The sequence below is a fragment of the Aulonocara stuartgranti genome, assembly GCF_965226115.1.
Source record: "Aulonocara stuartgranti genome assembly, chromosome: 2".
In the NCBI taxonomy this organism is placed as follows: Eukaryota; Metazoa; Chordata; class Actinopteri; order Cichliformes; family Cichlidae; genus Aulonocara; species Aulonocara stuartgranti.
This window is the reverse complement of record NC_138940.1, coordinates 26,362,078-26,381,746: the sequence shown is the minus strand read 5'-3', so window position 1 is coordinate 26,381,746 and position 19,669 is coordinate 26,362,078. Positions and strand designations below refer to the sequence as shown.

Sequence of the window (19,669 nt, the reverse complement as noted above, 5' to 3'; positions counted from 1 at the left end):
GGCAGGTCAAGTCCTTGAGCAAATACCATCAGTCACCCTTCTAACGTTTTCTCAAGTGATTTCTAGCCGTTCAGTTTGGGCTACGCTGTATAGAAAAGGGTTATTGTAACACTTTTTTGCAGCCCAGATTTACAAAAAGGGATCTGAGCTGATTTTGCTCTTCTTCAGGAATAATTCACAAACAGAAAACAAATCTTTATACTGTACAGTTTTATTTCCAGTAAATAGATGTGAATCACAGTATGCGGAAAAGGTCAAATGAGAGCTGGTTTTTGAATGTTTATAATATCAATAATAACAATACCAGAGGACATATTTTCACTACGGGCATGCATTTGATGTTATGTGCTGGGTTTGTGCAACAAATCGCACCATATAAGCATGGCAATCATAAATGCATCTACCGATTGATTTTGTTAAAGTATGCATATTTAAGACGACAGTGCTCTTGAAGTACCATGGCAAATAAAAATTACAGTTATGTACAAAATACATATTTATATATAAACCTCATCTGTCTGGAAACTGAAGAAAGTAAGGTGAGTATTTCCAGTTTACTATGCACCGTTTTCTCTGCCTTGGCACCATTCTTCATAATTAACCCGAAGAAGCTGTTTGCTCCAAAGGTCCAGGTGAACCCTGAATTTATAGATAGTCTGCAAACACTGAAGAGGCTGTGAGATGTTAACTACTGTATAATCCAAGGGTCCCCAATCCCAGTCCACAAGGCCCAGTGTCCCTGCAGGTTTTAGATCTCACCCTGGGTCAACACACCTGAATCACATGATTAGTTCATTACCACACCTCTGGAGAACTTCGGTACATGTTGAGGAGGTAATTTATCCATGTAATCAGCTGTGATGGATCGAGGACACATCTAAAACCTGCAGGGCCCTCGTGGACTTGGATTGGAGACCCCTGGTATAATCGGTCAGGCTCAACCCAAATCAACACAAAGCAGTCACAATCATCATGTCAATTTTCTCATTTACAGGTTTATCAATAACAAGAAGTCTTAAGTTGGACCGTTTAGGTGCTTGGCTGTATTTTTTCTTTTTACAGCGTTAACGCAACAAGGATAGAGGAACCTCAATATCACTTGGCTCTGTGTGAGGTTGGGGGTCCAGCTTTAGCAGGAAAAGGGTTTTAATTAAACAAGGGTGGAGTGGAAGAGATGGAAGAAGGGTGAGCAGTCTGTGGAAGTCCTTCTGTACCATGAAAAGAAGAAAAAATCAAAGAAAAGCTAATTATGCTAAAAATAAATACTCTTCAGTAAGTCCAGGTTCACTTACTTAATTTGGGATAATAGATATAAAGTTTGATGTGATAATTTAAAAAAATGAAGCACATTAAAGTTTGACCTATTTTTGTCTTTTTTATGGTCATCACTTGGAGTAGCGTATGATAGCGTATGATGCTTGTTTTTGGACTGAATGTTTGGTATCACATGTTTTTGGACTTACGGTTCAAGTCAAGAATTGGATTACACACAAAGTATAAAATCTGACTAATAATTTTACAGTTTTGACTTGTTAAATCAAAATTTTTAATCATTTATCCTTTATTTTGACACAAGTCTTTTAGTTTTTATTATTATTATTATTATTATCATCAGTAAATATTTGCTTGTTATCTCACAATTCTTTACAGCAACATCAATTCATTAGATTTTTTTTCCCTTGTCCTGGCAGATATGGTCTTCCATAGACACACTTTCCATTGCAAACAAGTAGGTCACAGTCAAATTTCCGATGATTCGATCCGCTCTATCCACGGCAGACCAGGGGAAGGTGTGTCCTCTTGTTTGTCACCTGCTCTCTCTTTCCTAAGCTCTGGCGCTTCTTTTTCCAAAGTGCCATCTCTGCTTCCTCCGCCTGCTCCTCCACCTTGTTGCTCTCTGCTTGCCCTCAGCTGCTGCGCTTCCCTTTCGAGCGCTTCGTTGCGGTGGTACATGTCTAAGTAGCTGGCCTGCAGCTCCTTCTGGTAGCGGATGACCTTGTCCTTTTCCATCTGCCACGTGTGCCTCTCTTCCTCGAAAGCCATGGCCTGGGCCTCGCTCTGGCGTCGCTCCAGCAGCAGTTCTGCGCGCAGACGCTCCTCTGTGGGGCCCCCGCACCCTCCTGCAGAGAAAGTGGTTCACATGGCTTCAGCTAGAGCCGTCAGGGGATGGGAGGGGGGGGGGGGGGCTATGATGAAAAACACTGTCTGATTTTAAATTCCTGCCCCAGTTACTCAAACGACCTGATTTTTGGGTTGACACATTGAAATGTCAGAACTGAAAATAAGCCAATCATCTGTCGGAGACGACTCGCTTAGTTTAATTTTAAAAACACATCTGTGGCCTACAAACACTGTGGTGTGAAACAGCTGCTGTGCCCAAAAGTGCAACTAACCCAAATATATGAAGACATGAGAGATGTAACTCTACCTATCGCCCGAGCAGATGGATTCTCTTCAGCTTCTTTTTCGTCTTCGTGTGCGGCCTGAGAAGGTCGTCTGTGACGCTGTGTCCCCTGCAGGACAAGCTTTAAAGCATCTATCTGGCGTTCCCTGTTGCGCAGCTCTGTTCGCGTCTCCCTGAGCTCTGTCTTCACCTGGAAGATCTCACTCAGCTTCTGAGTTACCTCTGCCTGGGAGTCCCTCAGCTGCTGCTTCAACAAGGAGATCTCCCCCGACTTCTGGCAAACCTGAGAGGGAGAGAGTCAAAGGGAAATGAAGGAGGCTAGGGGTCGCCACGATTCAAAAAGGACAAACAAGGAATCCAGATATCTTGTCTCTTCCCTGTAGTTACTTTTATGTGCTTCTCCCTGCCATGAGCTGTGACTGCCCTGGCCTTCCACGGCCTCACCTCCCATTGTGTCTCCTCCAGAGTCGGACTGGTTTGCCTGGGCACTGCTCCAGCCTCCCGGCACATTTCCTTTCTCATACCGTCGAGCTCCTCTTGCAGCCGGTTCTTCTCCTGCTGGACCTTAAACAGCTGCAACTGCAGGCTGCGCTGGGAACGCTGGGCATGCTGGGAAACCTGACGCAGTTTAGCAGCATACAGGCGCTTCAGCTCCTCCACCTCCTTCTCCCACAGACGCTGCTTCCCTTCAAACACCTGAATGCGGTGGAGGAGATGAAAAGGTCAGATGTTAAAGGGTGATGAAGACGGGTGCGTAGACTGATTCTGAAGAAGAAGATGATTAGAGTCACCTGTGCGATGGCGCCCTCGCTCTCATCCAGGTTTCTCTTCATTTGCTTGAGTTCATGCTCTTTCTCCACCAGGCGCTCCTCCAGATCCCGCACCTGGAAAAGACAACAGCATGAAGCATTTAGGAATCTTTAAATCACACCCACCACTCATCCCCCCCAGCACTCACCACCTCCTCCACAGACAGGGAGAGCGTCCATTCATAAGGAAGTGGAGCCTCCGCGCTATATGGAGCAATACGGCTCAGAGTAGCCATGCTTCGACATGCCATCTCCCCAATAGGCACGCCCCCTGACCCCACAGCCTTCATTCCCAGAGAGGTGCGGTCCAGGGAGCCGATGGTATTGATGTGGCCCATAGATGCACTATTTTAAAAAAATAAAATAAAAAAAAAAAAGAAGAAGAAAAGAATCCACAAAGGCCATTAAAATCTCTTCTATTATCACAACCCACACAGTCATTAACCATAAAAAAAAATCAAATATAGCAACACTGCTTTTCAGCTCAAAGTATAGTTAAGACTAATACTGCAGCAGACCTGATGTGAGACAGGTGTGGGCGGAAGGGAGGTCGGTACGGCGGCAGGCTGCTCATGGAGTTATGGCCCGAGTCTGACAAGTTGTCATCTTCCTGGCCCATCCCACACACCGAGGAGAGGGCCTACACAGTCATAATTATACAGCTGTTCATCAGTGTAGCATTAATGAGCTGAAAAAAGTTTAATTTTAGCCATAAATAATGGATGGAAATGAATTTTATAATAAGTCGCGCATAGTTAATTGTTGTGCACCTATGATCTCGCTCCCCCGGCTCGCAACTCGCAGCTTTCCGCCAAGATTAACAAAGGTAAACGAGATAATAATAACAGGATGGATGAAGGTTGTAGCGTTAGCTCACCTTGTTGCCGGCTGACGTCGGTCCTCCGTGACGTGACGGTGAGGAAGAAGAAGACGAGGTGGAGACGGCTTTGGGAACATGGGCGTACGCTCTGTGCAAGCCGTTAGAGAGGCCATGATCCACGTCCTCTGATTTGGAAGACGGGTAGAGGTTTTGCATTGAGCTAAAATTCTTGGGGGTCACAGGCTTAAAGGCCGAAGACCTCAAACGTGCCTAAAGGAGAGGAAGCAAGATAGTAGCGAGAGGTGGCAAGGCTACGAAACATGAATCACGATGTCTCTTTTAAATCAATAGCGTTGATTAATTCAAGCAGGGAAATAAAGGTGATATTTGATTGGTGCAATAAATTCAGAGCAGGTTGTCAATCTGTGCCAGTGAGGTGGAAGATGTTTACAGCTAGGTGACAACGCCATGGGGGTATTTCAGCATGCTGCCAGTGATGTATAAATGTGATATGGATCAATTTACCACAGCCCTAGAAGTATTTCACTGACTGTAAATCATTTCTAAAAAGGAAACAATGGGAAGTCATTCATCTGCATTTGTGCAGATCTGTGCAGAACGCCTCATATTGACTGTTGTATTGACCGTTGTAGAGAATGCTATAGGTAGTTTTACTCAAATTACTCAAAATATTGAGTTTTTTCTTATATTTACTGAGTCTCCTTGGTCATGAAGTTAACATTTTTACTCTTACATTTAAAGTTTTAGTTGTATTTTGCAGCCATGTAATAAACTTGCTGAAAATGAGAATATCCTCCTTTGAGTTTCTTTGATACATCAAGAAATAAAACTTCTGAACGGATCTATTCGCAGTACTTTAAAGAAACATATTCACCTTTTCGTACTTGCCCGCGCTTGGCAGTGAGTTCTTTGTAAGATCTACCTCAGTGCCATCCTTATGGTAAACCTTAGCATAAACGTTATCCTCCTCCCGTGCACTGACAGCGCTGAGGCCCGGGATAATATCCTTCTTGCCGTCGTTGCTCGGGCTCGCTTTAGGCTCTTTTCTGTTTGGAAGCAAAGTAAGCCTGCTTAGGTCAAGTTCTATCATTTTTATACCACCTTGCAGACTTTTTCACCTTCAAAAACCTGATGTTTCGAATTCCTACGAGGGAACTTTTTCCTCATCAGAACCCACCTGTTGATGTTGAGGTAGTTGAGCAGCTCTCTCTGGGTGAAGCCTTTCTTCAAGAGCCCGTTGCTGTGTTTCGGTCTCACCTGGGGCACTGCTCGGTTGCCTTTAGTCGGAGAAACATCCGGCCTCTCCACCAGACTGCCTACACTTCCCATGCCGCAACGCGGGGACAGGGGCGGGGCTGGGCAGGGGTCGCGGAAGTTTTTGCTGGGGCCACGAGTCAAAGGAAGAGTCTGGACCGAGGTTGCCATTGATTACAGGTCACAGTGGGGAGAGAAGGTGCTCTGTAAAAAAGAGAAAAACAAAGAATTAGTTAATTTGATGTTTGTCCATAGCGTTTTCACTGTGGCCTCAAATGCTTTGTTGACCTAGAGTGTCAGAGTTTTGTCATTCTTTAGTAGATAAACTGATCACAAATATTGCTAGTGGTAAATTTTATACATGTCAAACTATAGAAAAGGAGTCTGTGACTGTGGTAGCAGCTCTGCAGAGCTGCAAAGTCGAGCTTCCACTGTCATGCCAATAGGCTGATGTTTACCACCAGCACTGTAGAAGGCATGCATTTACAAGGCATCTTTTGCATTGCGATGCAAATGCATGCAAACCAAAACACTGGGAGTAAATAGGAAGTAGAGGTCAGAGAATGAGTCACTGGATTAATACAATGGAAACCGCAGGGGTGGCTGTAGCTCAGGGGGCAGAGCAGGTCGGAAGGTTGGTGGTTTGATTCCTGGCTTCCCCTTGTCTGCATGCCAAATATCCTTGGGCAAGATACTAACCTAAAATACTTGTGGATATAATTTCGATGATATCATGTACTGTTGATAATGACATATTCATGGTCTTTGCAATTTCATGTTGAGGAACATTATAATGAATTTGATAAACTATTTGTAGACCCAGTTTTGTGCAGACTTGTGAATACTCTTTTTTATGCCCAGTCATGTTACTGAACTGCTGCCAGTTAACCTAATTAGTTATAAAAGTGTTCCTCCAGCTTTTTTCTTTTTAGTACCACTTGTTTTTCCATCTTTTAACTGCCCATGTTCCAATATTGGGGGGAATTGGGGTTGTAATAAATGTGCCAATCCATTTATAATGTCCTGACATATTTTACTGGAAAGATTCACATCCAGTATTTTTTTAGATTTTCACTGTGGACCAAAATGTTGGAGTGACTGACACTGGCTTTTCTCCTTTGCTGAAATAAACCCCACCTCTTGCCCCTCTTACTACTGTTAGTGGATGTTAATCCTCTGAGGACGCGGTTGAGCTGACACGCGTTTCATCAGCTGTGTTTGTCTGTACCGACAGCTGTCCAACAGCACAGCTAGAACAACGCAGCCTCCCACTGCAGCCGAGCACAGCACCGCACTAGAAAACAAACTCGTAAAAGCTGAGCTCAATGCGCGTTAGACAACAGCAATGAAACCGAAATGATGTCAAAAGCGGGCAAATCCCCAAACGTGTTATCACGGTTATCTTTCTATCTCTGAGGCTTGAGTTATGTTTCCCCACAGGGAAAAGACCACAGGATTATGTGAAACGTGTACCCTGTCAGGGTAATGCTGTTTTCCTCTGAGGTCGGACAGCATATGTCCCATCGTAAGCCTGTTATGCAACTCTGATCCAGCTAGGTTACTACAACTCATTTCCTTAAAAAAGGCAGAGTGAGGTGCTTTTTGGTTGACAATGCACATTATGGAAAATCAAGTCCTGTGGCAGCTCATTTTCTTTGCAAATTTTCCTACCTTTCATGAAAGCCTGTCACACCGTGTGTTGTTTTATGACACTAGATTTACTGTTGGAAATACACTCATTTGCATTATCTGTTGCCAAAACGAAACAAGCTGTTAAATCACCAGAATACCCAAGTAAGAGGCCTGATTACTCTGTCAGCGTGTTCACCATACAGCCTCTCTCTCACTGCTGACATATCCGCTCCTTTCCTTCTTTTCAGCAACCTCATTAAGGATCACTATTGATTTCACCCTTTTGACCCTCTCTCTTCCCGTGCATAAACACCCCCAGCAGCCATAAAACGTTCTCGAGACCATAAAACATGCAAGTACGCCGCAGCCTTTCCGACTATAAACAGGACCCGAGGGAGGAGGGGGTTCCCTTCATGTTCAGCCAACTGATGTGGCACCTAAAGAACAGTTAGACTTCAAAGAGGCCATATAGGGACCTTTTACTTGTTTTAGCCCATTTACTACCAATCTCGAATACTTAGCATCGGTCCTGACCACACTTACTTGTCAGCAACTAGTTCTATTTACATTATACATTAACAGACAGCCTGGGTGGAGGGGGGTGATAAATTTGCCTTCTTTGTGCAATTTGTCACTATTTGAGACGCAGCTGCCAAAAAACACTCTAAGGTAAAAGTATGCCAGCATGAGACTGAACCTGACAGAGTAAGCTTCTCTAAGAGAAGTGTGGGTATTTGATTATTTCTCTCCCAGGATGCTGCTTAGCAGGTGACTCATAAATCTCACAAGAGTCCCTAAAAGCATTGTAAAATTAGAGTTTTCTTGCTCCTACTGAAGCCTGCGTTAGTAAGAGCAATAATGGGAAAATGAGCAAAGACTAGTCAGTGGAACTGACTGCTAATAAGCAGCACATTTCCAGTTATGCAACAGCAAAATGCCATCAAAGTCAACACTATGTGCATTACTATGTGCATTACTTAGCAGGCACAAGCATGAAGAAACAGCCTGTACTTATTAAAGAGAAACTGCATGTGCAATTTCCATTTATAATGTTGTGTTGCTTAACGATTTAAATGAATCTTGAAATTAGAAAAAAAAGTCAGCGTGCCAGGCAGGAATATATTGGAGATCAGACCTAGGATCATCCCAGCTGATGACTGGGCCTTCCAGCTGTCGATTCACGCACGTGACATACTCGCATCCTTATTTTATTCTTACTTTCTACCACATTTGAGAACAGACACCCACAGTGGCACTCCGGCATTTCCTCTCGCTTCTAATACAATCCACATTTATCAAGTGTTTTGCACCGCTGGCCTCGACAGTTATGGCAATTATGCAAATGGTTAAAATGGGCAGAGAGAGCTGTGCAAAGGCAGCTCCAGCCCACTCCATTTGGGGCTCTCAGCCAGGCCCAGATCAGAGCAGACCAAGCTACTCATGTTTATATTCATGAGATACTACCCCCCCCCCCCCCCCCCCAAAAGTTAAAAAACAAAACAAAATTTCCACTAAAACATCCGCTTCCTAATAAGCCGATATAACATGCTGAGCTCAGGCTGAGGAAAGACACCCGATAATCACTGATAATGAATATCAGACGCTTTGTTAACAAGTCTGCTTCTCTGCTGCTGTCCATCTGAGACCTGGGTCAGAGAGTGACATGAACTATGTGTGTGAGCCTAAATGAGTGTGTGTGTTTGACACCAAATGAATAAATCATGAGTGTGCCAAACCTAATGGGCACTGGTCAAGGTCTGACTCAGTATTTTTAGCCCGACTACTTTACTCGGCACGTGTCTTCTATCTACCAAATATACGAGAGCCCAATCGATTCTTGATGGGAAGCCGAGCTCGGGGTGAGGGGGTGGGCGAGGCAATGCTATTCCTTTTGGGTAGATAAGAGGATAAAAATCCTTTCAGCAGGCAACCACAAGTCTTTAAGGACGGAAGAAATCTTGCATCCAGTTGTTTTCCATAATTGCTTTCTAGTTTATGGGCCCGAGTAAACTGGGAGACAAGGCCAGATTTACGGCCCAGCCCCAACTAGCCAAAGGGCCCTGAAATGCAACACTCCCCCTTAAATCGCACACGTGCGTGCGTGCACATCAAAGCAGCACCTTCAACCAGCCTTGAACAGTTATAGTCCGATTCAAAGTAGTCTGCTCTTGATTTATGCTTCCTTTAAAGCAGCGATCAGCTTTTTTTAAACCTTTTTTTTAATTCAAGCCTTGTGAAGATAACAGATGCTTCTTATGCTTTACACTTTCACATGCACACGCATTCTTCTGATGTGTTTCTTTGCAAGAGATGCACAGGGGCTATGTTTTGCTAGCACCACTTGTCAACTTTGTTGTACAGAGCTGACCATCACGTCCTGTCTTCAAACAACACCATAATTGCAATTTCCAAAATTAGAAAATATTTGTCAGGAAACACATACTTCACACATCTTGCTAAACGAAAAAAAAACCCTGCATGTGCCTTTCTCCGTGTCCTCTAGAAAACCATACCCTTACCACTTTACTGCAGTCACAAAGAAAACAAAACACGCCTTGAAGAAGAGCACTTCAAGGACGATCCCTCCTGAGATCTTGTAATCAGACCTCCTGTATGCTTTTCAATGAAATGCTCGAGTTTGAAGAGGGAACATTTCAAACCCTTACAACGGGTCTCCGACAGAGGAGAGAGTCGCGGTGCAGCCAAATTCCAAAGATGCTTAGCAGAACACAAGCTCGGGCTCGTCAGTGTTTGATGCACTAAAGGCTCACTCCCACGGACATTCACTCACACTTGTGTGTGCGCCGGTCACTCAGCGCACTCCCGAAAAAAAAGAAAAGAAAGAAAGGCATGTGCACAACTCGCAGATCCTCTGCCCTCTTCCCTCGACACTCACTCTCTCGCTCCCCTGCTCACCATCAAAGTTTGTTTACATTTGTGGGGTAAGTTTTACAGGTTACATCTAAAACTCCCACACAGCACGCACTCTCTGTTTCATTATATAAGCTCTATCAAAGCTGCACTCGCTAGATTTTCTGTCAGTTGTGGAAAATGCAGCTGCTACCATTAGGCCGAGTTCTTTTATTCTACAGAGAATTCTGCAACTATATTTAACACCTACTCTGTCAGCCTGTCCTGAGGGACACTTCCCATCAAAAAATAAGGCTGTGACAGCATCTTGTGGTAGTCATAATGCACAGTGCAAACACCTTATAGGAGCTGCTGAGCACGGTGGTGGAGATGTGATTATTTGGGCTCGTTTTGCAGCCACAGGACCCGGGCACCTTGCAGTTGTTGAACTGACCATGAATGCCTCTGTATACCAAAGCATTCTGAAGTCTGACAGCTGAAGCTTGACTAAAATTGGGTCATGGTACAGGATAGTGATCCAGGCATGGCAGCAGATCTACAACAGAATGACTGAAAAAGAGAGTGTCGCAAAGGCCCAGCCAAAAGTCCAGTGTTCAACCTGCCTGAAATGCTGTGGTGGGACCTTCAGAGAGCGGTGCACAAATAAATTCCTGCACATGATAATAAACTGAAACAACATCCGAAAGAAGAGTGAGAGACTGATAAAGTCACACATTAAACGATTACTTCAAGTTAATGCTGCTAACGGTGATTTTTCAAGCTAATGAGTCACGGCGTTTACTTAAGGATATACCTTGATATACCCACCACACTGGTCACTTTGCATATGGCCAGCAACGTCATTGTTACAAAAATCAAGAGGTGCACTTTGTCCTACGGTGCCGTTCGGCAGGCAGCGCACACCAGATGTAACAGAGTCCTGGGTGAATTTCCAGCACAAGCTCTATTCTTGTGTTAGTTATTCACTTAATTATAAATTGTTTAAATAATTACTGTAATATACAGTAATTATTAATGTCCTACGTTAAAAACAGAGTTTAAGATGGAACTGATGTAAGTGAATGTGAGTCTTGTTTTATATGAGGGTGCTTTGAGAGTCTAAATGTGTCAGCAGCAGGAGCAGCAGCAGTGTGGTAAGCTGTGCCTGAGGCCGATAGGGAAGGTACCTTATACTACACGTGAAGCAAAGAAGAGCTCCGCTCTGTGATTGACTGTTACATGCTAGCCTGTAATGAGTGAGTGTGAGTGTCTCTCTCTGGCTTTGGGGCATGACAGCACAGGAGTGCTACGCAGCAGTCTCTAATTGTTAGCAGGTTATTCATTACAGACGGGGGATGTAGTTCCTCTCCACAGGCCCAGAGGCCATTCAGAAGAAACTAGACACTAAAGAGCAGGCTCATTAAATGTTATTTCTTCTGCATCTCTGATGGTAGCTTTTATGTCATTTAGCATCTGTGAAGTCCAAACGGATGCAACTGGAAATGCCGCCTCAAGCACAAGTGCTTCTGGGTGATTCTTGTCTGTTTTCTAACTGAGGGACAGGGAGGGTGTCGCATGAAAGGTTAAACTTCATGTCACGAAACCCACGATGACAACTGGTCTGTCTGTGAAACATGGGCTATAATTTGCCTGATGATTGGACGTGGCACTGCCCAGTGTTTGGTTTCACACTGCCCCTATTCATGATGAATACGCCAGAGGTTAACAGAGGTTGTTGAGGAGTACTTGGTGAGGGCTAGTTCTTTTAGGTTCAGCAGCTAACAAGATGGTGTATCGGTCAGGATACAGGAAGGAGGACAACAGGCTTCCACTTTGCTGGATTGTCACCGCCAGCTGTTTTATTGCCACCTAGATGCTCAGTGTTGCCAGCAGTCTGTAGTAACAAACAAGTTGCCATGAGTATATAAATATATACAGCAACAGCTTCACTAAGATAAATATAAAGGATTACATGAAATAAACCAACACATCCATCTGAATATACACATAACAGGACATATATAATTTGAACTACACCAATCTTACATCTCTTGCTCCAAACACAGAAAGGACACAATTAAACACAGTGAGAATGTCATACATAGCCGAAACATCCACTCTAACTGTAAACAAAGGGACTTGGGCGCCATCGTGTGGCCGAATAAAATTACTACATAATGGCGGCGGCCGGCGGCACATGCTTCGAGTCACGAGATGAAAAAATGCGGTGCTACAATGCGGTAGAATGTAACTAAAGCCGCGGCCAACATCAGAATCGGAAAATGAACATATTTAAGGAAACTTACTTCCAGTCATGAACTTAACACTCGGAGCATCACGTGAAGGATGGCAACCAGGAACACAGCTTACGAGGTAACAGAACCAACACAGAAAAAATCTCCTCTTCTCAAGTAGCATCGCGATACCCCCAACTTCTGCCTACGTCATTTCCTACGACTCCACCCCACACAATATTGCAGAACATAGACATAAAATCCCAGAGCCTTTTATACAGCCGCCCCCAAATGTGGTTACACATTTGCTCCCCGAAAAAAGGCTCCCTAATCAGTTGAGGGAGGCGACTTGCTATTCTGCTTAGTATCGCTGTCTTCCGATGGCACGGCAGGTAAAACTACCAACCGAGCAACTGGTCTGGTGTAAACACGTCCATTAACGTTCACATCAGCAGATCGGACAAGTCCATCATCACTACGATGAACCTTAATCACATGGCCTATTGGCCACAAGGCTCGAGGCAGCTGTGGATCTGCAACCATAATAACTGCCTTTTCCAGAAGTTCAGGAGGAGTTGACTGCCACTTCTGCCTTGCCTGTAAGCCAGGCAAGTATTCCCTGATGAATCTTGCCCAGAACTGATCAGCAAGAATCTGTGAGTGCCTCCAACGTCGCCGACTGAGGTTCTCTGTCTCAGAGTAGACCACCTGGGGTAGTGATCCATCAGGCCGCCCCATGAGGAGACTATTGGGTGTCACAGGGTCCACATCGGCTACGTCGGTGGAAACGTAGCCTAAGGGCTTTGCGTTAAGGATCAATTCAACCTCAAGCAGAACTGTACGGAGTACCTCCTCGTGAAGAGGTTGGGAACCCACACAGGTGCGCAGAGCTGTCTTCACTGAACGGATTTCCCTCTCCCATACACCTCCGAAATGTGGGGCTGCCGGGGGGTTGAACTGGAATCTGATCTTCTGACGGGCGAGCCTCCCTTGCAATGTCTCTGACATGTTGGCAAAGGCTTCTCTGAGTTCTCGTTCTCCCCCTTTGAAATTGGTCCCACAGTCAGACCATAACTCTGCCGGTGTCCCTCTTCTGGCTATGAATCGCCTCAGGGCCATGAGGAACGCATCCGCGTCTAAGCTACTTAGGAGATCAAGATGTACCGCCCTCGTCGTCATACACTTGAAAATGATTCCCCAGCGTTTCTCATGACGTCTTCCTACCTTCACAAACATAGGCCCGAAACAGTCAACACCGGTTGAGTAAAAGGCTGGTTTGTACAGTCTAAGCCGAGCAGCTGGAAGGTCAGCCATCTTGGGAACAGAGGGTTGTGCCCTCCAACGCTGACACTCAGGACAGGTTCGCTGGTGCTTGCGAATTGCCTCTCTTCCACGCAGTATCCAGTAAGACCTCCGCAGCTCCGCGAAGACCCGTTCGGGGCCTGGATGATGCAGATCAACATCATATTTCTGGATAAGCAGGCGTGTGAAAGGGTGTGAAGGATCCAAGACAATCGGATGCAATATAGGTCCGTCAAGACCTTCTAGGCGTCGCAACCGACCCCCTACTCTGATGAGGCCCACTGAGGTATCCAGTTCAGGTGCCAGGGTAAGCAAGCGGCTTCTGGATGAGACAGGTTTCCTTTCTGAAAGCAATCTGCACTCCTCAGGAAATGACTCCTGTTGAGCCTGCCGGAGAATGGCCTGTTCAGCATTCTGATAGTCCTCAGCCCTAGATGGCGCAGTCGAGAGTCCCTGACCACAAAGCTCTTTAACAGTAATATCCAAGAGCTCCTGCCAAGTCTTGCACGCCATTCCATCCTGACAGGTAGGTGTGGAGGTGATAGAGGTTCCACATAAGACTGTTTTCCGGAGCTCAAGTTCGTCATTACTGGGCTCGGAGCTCGGGTTCTCTGGCCATGTGTCAGGACTGTTGAGCAGAAAGGGGGGTCCATTCGACCACCGATTAGGCACTTTGAGCTCGGCCAGAGCCTTCCCTCTCGTCAGGTCATCCGCTGGATTACTCTCTGAGTCTATGTAGCGCCAGGTACAGTGTTCCGTCAACTCCTGTATCTCAGCTACCCTGGCTCCTACAAAAACCTTGTAGCGGCAGGACTGTGAGCTCAACCAGGTAAGAACAGTGGTCGAATCAGACCACAGGACTGTTCTTTCAATCGCTGAGGTGAGTTCCTTATTCAGGGTACTGGCCAGCTGCGCTGCCAGCAAAGCTCCACAGAGCTCGAGGCGGGGAATAGAGAGAGCTCGTTTGGGGGCTACCCGGGAGCGAGCTAGGATGAAGGTGAGGTGAACTTGCCCATCCTGTTCTACAGTCCTCATATAGGACACCGCTCCATAAGCTTTCTCAGAAGCATCCCCAAAAATGTGCACCTCACGAATGGCCCCCTTTAAGTTAGCACTGGCAGGAACATAGGCACGTGGGAAGGTAAGGTGAGGTAAAAACTGAAGCTCCACCTCCCAGTCAGACCAAGCTTGCAGGAGGGTGGAGGGAAGATTCGAGTCGTCCCAACCATGCTTCTTATCCCATAACTGCCTGAGAAGGAGCTTGGCCCGAGTGGTGAAGGGTAACAGATAGCCCAAAGGGTCGTACTGTGAGGCTAGGACTCTATAGATGTTTCTGAGGGTTGGCACCTCATAGGACACGGGCCTGTGCTTATAACCCAAGGAGTCGGTATTCCAGTCCCAGCTGAGCCCGAGCGTGGTCTCTAGCGGGTTGGATTTGTCCTCGGCTAGCCACAGATCCAGACTCTGTGATCTAGCTTCTGGAGGCAAATGGCTCAGGACACTTGGATCATTAAAAGCCCACTGACGTAGCTCGAAGCCAGCTGATTTCAGCAACTCTCTTAGCCGATCCACCAGATCTCTCGCTTCTTCCGGTGAGCCAACACTCTGTAGGCAGTTGTCTACGTAGAAACACCTCTCGATGGAGAATCTCAGGCTGTCGTCAGGCTGTGTGTGCTCCATCACATGATGCTGCAGGGCGAAGGTGGCGCAGCAGGGGCTTGAAGTTGTCCCAAATGGCAGGACCTGCCACTCGAAGATTTTAGGGGGTTCATTCACCTTTAAGTCCCGCCAAAGGAACTTCAACAGGGGCCGGTCTTCAGGGAGGAGCAGTACCTGATGGAACATCCCCTTGATGTCTCCACTCACAGCTATGGGGTGTTCACGAAACCTGACCAGCACCCCCAGCAGGGAAGCTCCAAGAGTAGGGCCAGGCAACAGGAACTGGTTCAGGGACTGTCCAAGGTATTTATGGGAACAGTTAAACACCAGGCGATTCTTCCCATTATGACTGACAAGATGATGCGGTATGTACCAGTTCTCCTTGGGCGAAGTCTCATGCGTAACTTCCTTCACGGCTCCTGATTGGATCAGCTTCTGCATTTCTGCCCTGTAGGCATCAGCCCGACTGGGATCCTTTAACAGGCGCCTTTCTGTGCTTCGAAGCATGGGCATGACTGATTCCTTTGGTGCATTCAGTGGCGGCATCTGTGGGTGACGGAGTAGAGGTGTAGCATACCTGAAGACTCCATCGACCATCCTGCGAGTTGTTCTTGCCTCGAGCAGGGCCACAGCCTGCTGATCCTGTTTCGACCGAGTGACCTCTTTCTCGGATCGGTAAGGCACCACGTCCACCTGCCAGAGCCGCTCCACATGTTTGAGCAACTCGTCTGATTGGGCGGATGTATACAGGGATAGGACAGGCTGGGTCTGCCGCCCCATGAAAAGACTTGGCCCTTGAAGGGTCCAGCCAAGCCGGGTGTGGACTGCTGCTGGGCCTCCAGGTGGGCCGAGGCGGACTGGTTCTATGGGGGTGATCAGGTGTGGCTGGTCTGAACCAATGAGAAGCAGAGGCTTGGCTTCCTTCAGGGCAGGGACCGGGATCCCATGCAGGTATTTGTACTTCCTTCTCAGCTGGTCGATAGGATAAGTATGGTGAGCTAAGTTGAGACGATCAGCTGTAAACGCTCCATCAATCTTGTAGTAGGATCCGGGGTTGGTAGCAGCAGAGACGCTGAAGGATACGGTATGTCCATGAAGCATCTGAATATCTTGGCGGACGGTTCGTAATGGCAGGTCCTCCGGGATGCCTGCCAGACCAAGAGTCTTTGCAGCAGCAGGGAGCAGCATGGTCCTCTCTGAACCGTCATCAAGTATAGCATAGGTGTCTAGAGTCCGCTCTCCATGGCTCAAAAGCACAGGTACAATCTTCAGCATGACACGATTGCCGGCCCCATGGCGATCAAGGTAGAGTGAGCCCGAAGCCGAACTGGTTAGGCAGCTTTCCTCCTTTGCAGCCATGCCAGCGTTGTTTCCTTCTATCCTGGCATTTACCTCGTGAAGAGCCAGCAGATGTTTACCCTGGCAGCGGCTGCAGGGTTTCTTTAGTGTGCACTGAGCAGCTAAATGAGTTCGGGCACAGCGCCAGCATCGTTTGTTGACCTGTATCCAGTCCTTTATTTCCTCTTTGGAGAGCTTGGCTACATCATCACATTGGCTGAAATAGTGTTCTGTGCTCTCACAGTAGGCACAGTAGGCTTTGTTCTTAACCTTCCCTCTAGCTCGACTCTCCTTCACTGGTGAAAAAGTGTGTTCTGATGGCCCCTTTAGGTTATGTAGGACTGTCACGGTTTGTCGGCCTGGACGGGCCTCAGCCTTTACACTGGTCCTTTCTCTACTGCTTCTTACACCTGCTTGTCCGTCAAATCCTTGACACCAGGACTCCTGACGAAGCCATGCAGATAGGTCGTACAGAGTGTAGGTGCTCCCGGGCTGTTTAAACTGGTGTCGACGAAAATCAGCTCTCTGTTCGGCAGGAAGCTTACTTATTAGTCGGGCAACGTGGGACCCACAGTTCAACTCCGCTTCTCCTTCCAGTCCTAATGTTTGTAACAGCCCAACTAGTGACTGCACCTGAAGGGAGAACCTTTGGAAGGCTACTGTGTCACCTCGCCTTATTTCAGGACCATCCAGGACACTTGCTATCTTTCTCAAGGCGAGCTGATGAGGTTGTCCAAATTTGTCGTGGAGGGCTGCCATGGTGTCAGTATAAGGCTTGGGTGAGTTCAGGTAAGCATCGGCAATAAGTCGAGCTTCATCTAGTTTGAGGTGGTCCACAAGTATCTGATACTTGAAGAGCTCAGTAGCATTAGGAGGGAGTAGGTTCTCTAAAGCCATGCGGAGCCTAGCAAACTCAGAGGGATCAGAATGAATGAACCTTGGAATGGTTGGTTTGGGCCCCCTGTACACTAGCTCAGCCGAAAGAGGAGCAGATGGGTTGCTGCCGTGCCCACTGGTTACTCCAGTGACAAGAGAGGGGGAACTGGCTGGAACAGGCTTGGTTGGGAGCAAACCTGTCTTACTTGGTGCCCAGCAGGGGGGTGGCACAGAGTGTTGTGGAGGGGCATGAAACGTGTTTCCATCCTTAACCACAGGGTCCTGATATAGGGTGCAGCGATGACTAGGCAGCGAAGGCTCACCAGCGAAATATGGTGTGCGGGGTAGAGGGTGGTACTGTACACCATCATCGGAGTATTGTTCGTCAACCTTCATTTGGGAGAATCCTGTGTGCAACTCTTCCATCGGTTCAGGCCATGGCGGTGGGTCAGGCCACACCTCCTCATCCTCCTCCTGTGGCATTGTCTCAGGGGTGGTGTATACCTCTCCTGAACCGCGCTTGGGGGGATGATTGGTGCTAGGCTGTGAGGCAGTCAGGTGAGCCATATCCTTCCTCAGCAGGTGAGCCACTTCAATCAGCTCTCTGAGGTCACTCTTTGCTTCCTTCAGTTCTTTGAGGCCCTCCTGTAAAACTTGCTGTGATTGGAGTAGCTGCTCTCTTTCGGCCTGCAAGGCTCTGAATTCTGTATGAAATGTGTGTATTGAAGACCCTAGCAAATTAGAAGGTGCAAATTCAGGTGAGAGGCTCCTATTAAGGTCCACATCTTGTTCACTTCTTCCCAGTGGAGGGGGTGTATTGTAATAGGCCCCATCCCTGTCGCTGTAGAGGGGTGGCGTATGACTATACTGAGGCTGAACTCTGTCGCTTCTTGTGTGAGGCTGTGGGGTATCCCACTGCAGCATTTCCCTAAAGAGGTGGCCTGTATAGTTAACATCAAAGTCCTCAAACCGGCTTGGTCGACGTGTATGGCGTTTAGGCCTTGCATCAGGACATGTCGCTCCATCTGGCTCCATCTTGATAACTCATCCGGCTCGAAGGACCAATGTTGAGGAGTACTTGGTGAGGGCTAGTTCTTTTAGGTTCAGCAGCTAACAAGATGGTGTATCGGTCAGGATACAGGAAGGAGGACAACAGGCTTCCACTTTGCTGGATTGTCACCGCCAGCTGTTTTATTGCCACCTAGATGCTCAGTGTTGCCAGCAGTCTGTAGTAACAAACAAGTTGCCATGAGTATATAAATATATACAGCAACAGCTTCACTAAGATAAATATAAAGGATTACATGAAATAAACCAACACATCCATCTGAATATACACATAACAGGACATATATAATTTGAACTACGCCAATCTTACATCTCTTGCTCCAAACACAGAAAGGACACAATTAAACACAGTGAGAATGTCATACATAGCCGAAACATCCACTCTAACTGTAAACAAAGGACTTTGGCGCCATCGTGTGGCCGAATAAAATTACTACATAATGGCGGCGGCCGGTGGCACATGCTTCGAGTCACGAGATGAAAAAATGCGGTGCTACAATGCGGTAGAATGTAACTAAAGCCGCGGCCAACATCAGAATCGGAAAATGAACATATTTAAGGAAACTTACTTCCAGTCATGAACTTAACACTCGGAGCATCACGTGAAGGATGGCAACCAGGAACACAGCTTACGAGGTAACAGAACTAACACAGAAAAAATCTCCTCTTCTCAAGTAGCATCGCGATACCCCCAACTTCTGCCTACGTCATTTCCTACGACTCCACCCCACACAATATTGCAGAACATAGACATAAAATCCCAGAGCCTTTTATACAGATGTTAAAGGTCATATTTTGTCATGGCTATAGATACATGCTACTGAGCAGTTAGCTGAGAGCAGACACAGACATTTCATTCTGCAATTTCCACGAAGCAAGTGCCGATGGATTTTAGGAACCCTCGTCTGTAAACCCTACTATTACTGCACATGTTCGTTCATTATACGCTAAGCGGAAGGAAGGAGGCCGGGGACTGGTGAGTGTCAGTACCACAGTCTTGGATGAGACAACAAAGATCCACGAATACATCAGGAAGATTACCTCAACCGACCGCGTGCTCAGTGAATACCTCAGGCAGCAAAAACCCAAAAAAGAGGAGGAAGGAGAGGAACCATCATGGAAGGATGGGAAGTGGCTAACATCCAGAAGTCCTACCAGTGGCTGGACAAAGCTGGACTGAAAGACAGCACAGACAGCACTAATCATGGCAGCACAGGAACAAGCTCTGAGCACAAGATCCATAGAGGCTGGGGTCTATCACACCAGGTAAGACCCCAGGTGCAGGCTGTGTAAAGATGCCCCTGAAACAATTCAGCATATAATAGCAGACTGCAAGATGCTAGCAGGCAGGGCATACATTGAACGCCATAACCAAGTGGCCGGCATAGTGTACAGAAACATC

At 46.8% G+C, this 19,669-nt stretch overlaps 2 protein-coding genes across 3 annotated transcripts in view; both read right to left on the bottom strand.

Annotated features, from left to right (window-relative positions):
- Window positions 1–193: 193 nt before the first annotated feature.
- Window positions 194–19,669, bottom strand: part of n4bp3 (NEDD4 binding protein 3) — a 44,572-nt gene continuing 25,096 nt past the window's right edge. For both annotated transcript variants that reach the window (XM_082508526.1, XM_082508527.1), the window contains exons 2-10: window positions 5,232–5,512; window positions 4,929–5,100; window positions 4,091–4,303; window positions 3,732–3,853; window positions 3,363–3,558; window positions 3,196–3,288; window positions 2,849–3,100; window positions 2,429–2,687; window positions 194–2,120 (exon numbers count right to left, since the gene is read on the bottom strand). In XM_082508526.1, coding sequence (XP_082364652.1) covers window positions 1,741–2,120; window positions 2,429–2,687; window positions 2,849–3,100; window positions 3,196–3,288; window positions 3,363–3,558; window positions 3,732–3,853; window positions 4,091–4,303; window positions 4,929–5,100; window positions 5,232–5,479 — 1,935 coding nt within the window. In that variant the 5' untranslated portion in view covers window positions 5,480–5,512 and the 3' untranslated portion in view covers window positions 194–1,740. The remainder of the gene's footprint in view (window positions 2,121–2,428; window positions 2,688–2,848; window positions 3,101–3,195; window positions 3,289–3,362; window positions 3,559–3,731; window positions 3,854–4,090; window positions 4,304–4,928; window positions 5,101–5,231; window positions 5,513–19,669) is intronic.
- Window positions 10,975–19,024, bottom strand: LOC309689217 (uncharacterized protein). Its single transcript, XM_082505486.1, has 3 exons — window positions 18,837–19,024; window positions 12,097–18,425; window positions 10,975–11,684 (listed from the first exon to the last, which is right to left on the bottom strand). Exon 2 carries the CDS (start codon window positions 18,232–18,234, stop codon window positions 12,352–12,354), a length of 5,883 nt encoding a protein of 1,960 aa, XP_082361612.1. The 5' UTR covers window positions 18,235–18,425; window positions 18,837–19,024; the 3' UTR covers window positions 10,975–11,684; window positions 12,097–12,351.

Coding starts and splice junctions, on each gene's coding strand:
- LOC309689217 (XM_082505486.1), bottom strand. CDS start 18,234: ATGGAGCCAGATGGAGCGACATGTCCTGATGCAAGGCCTAAACGCCAT.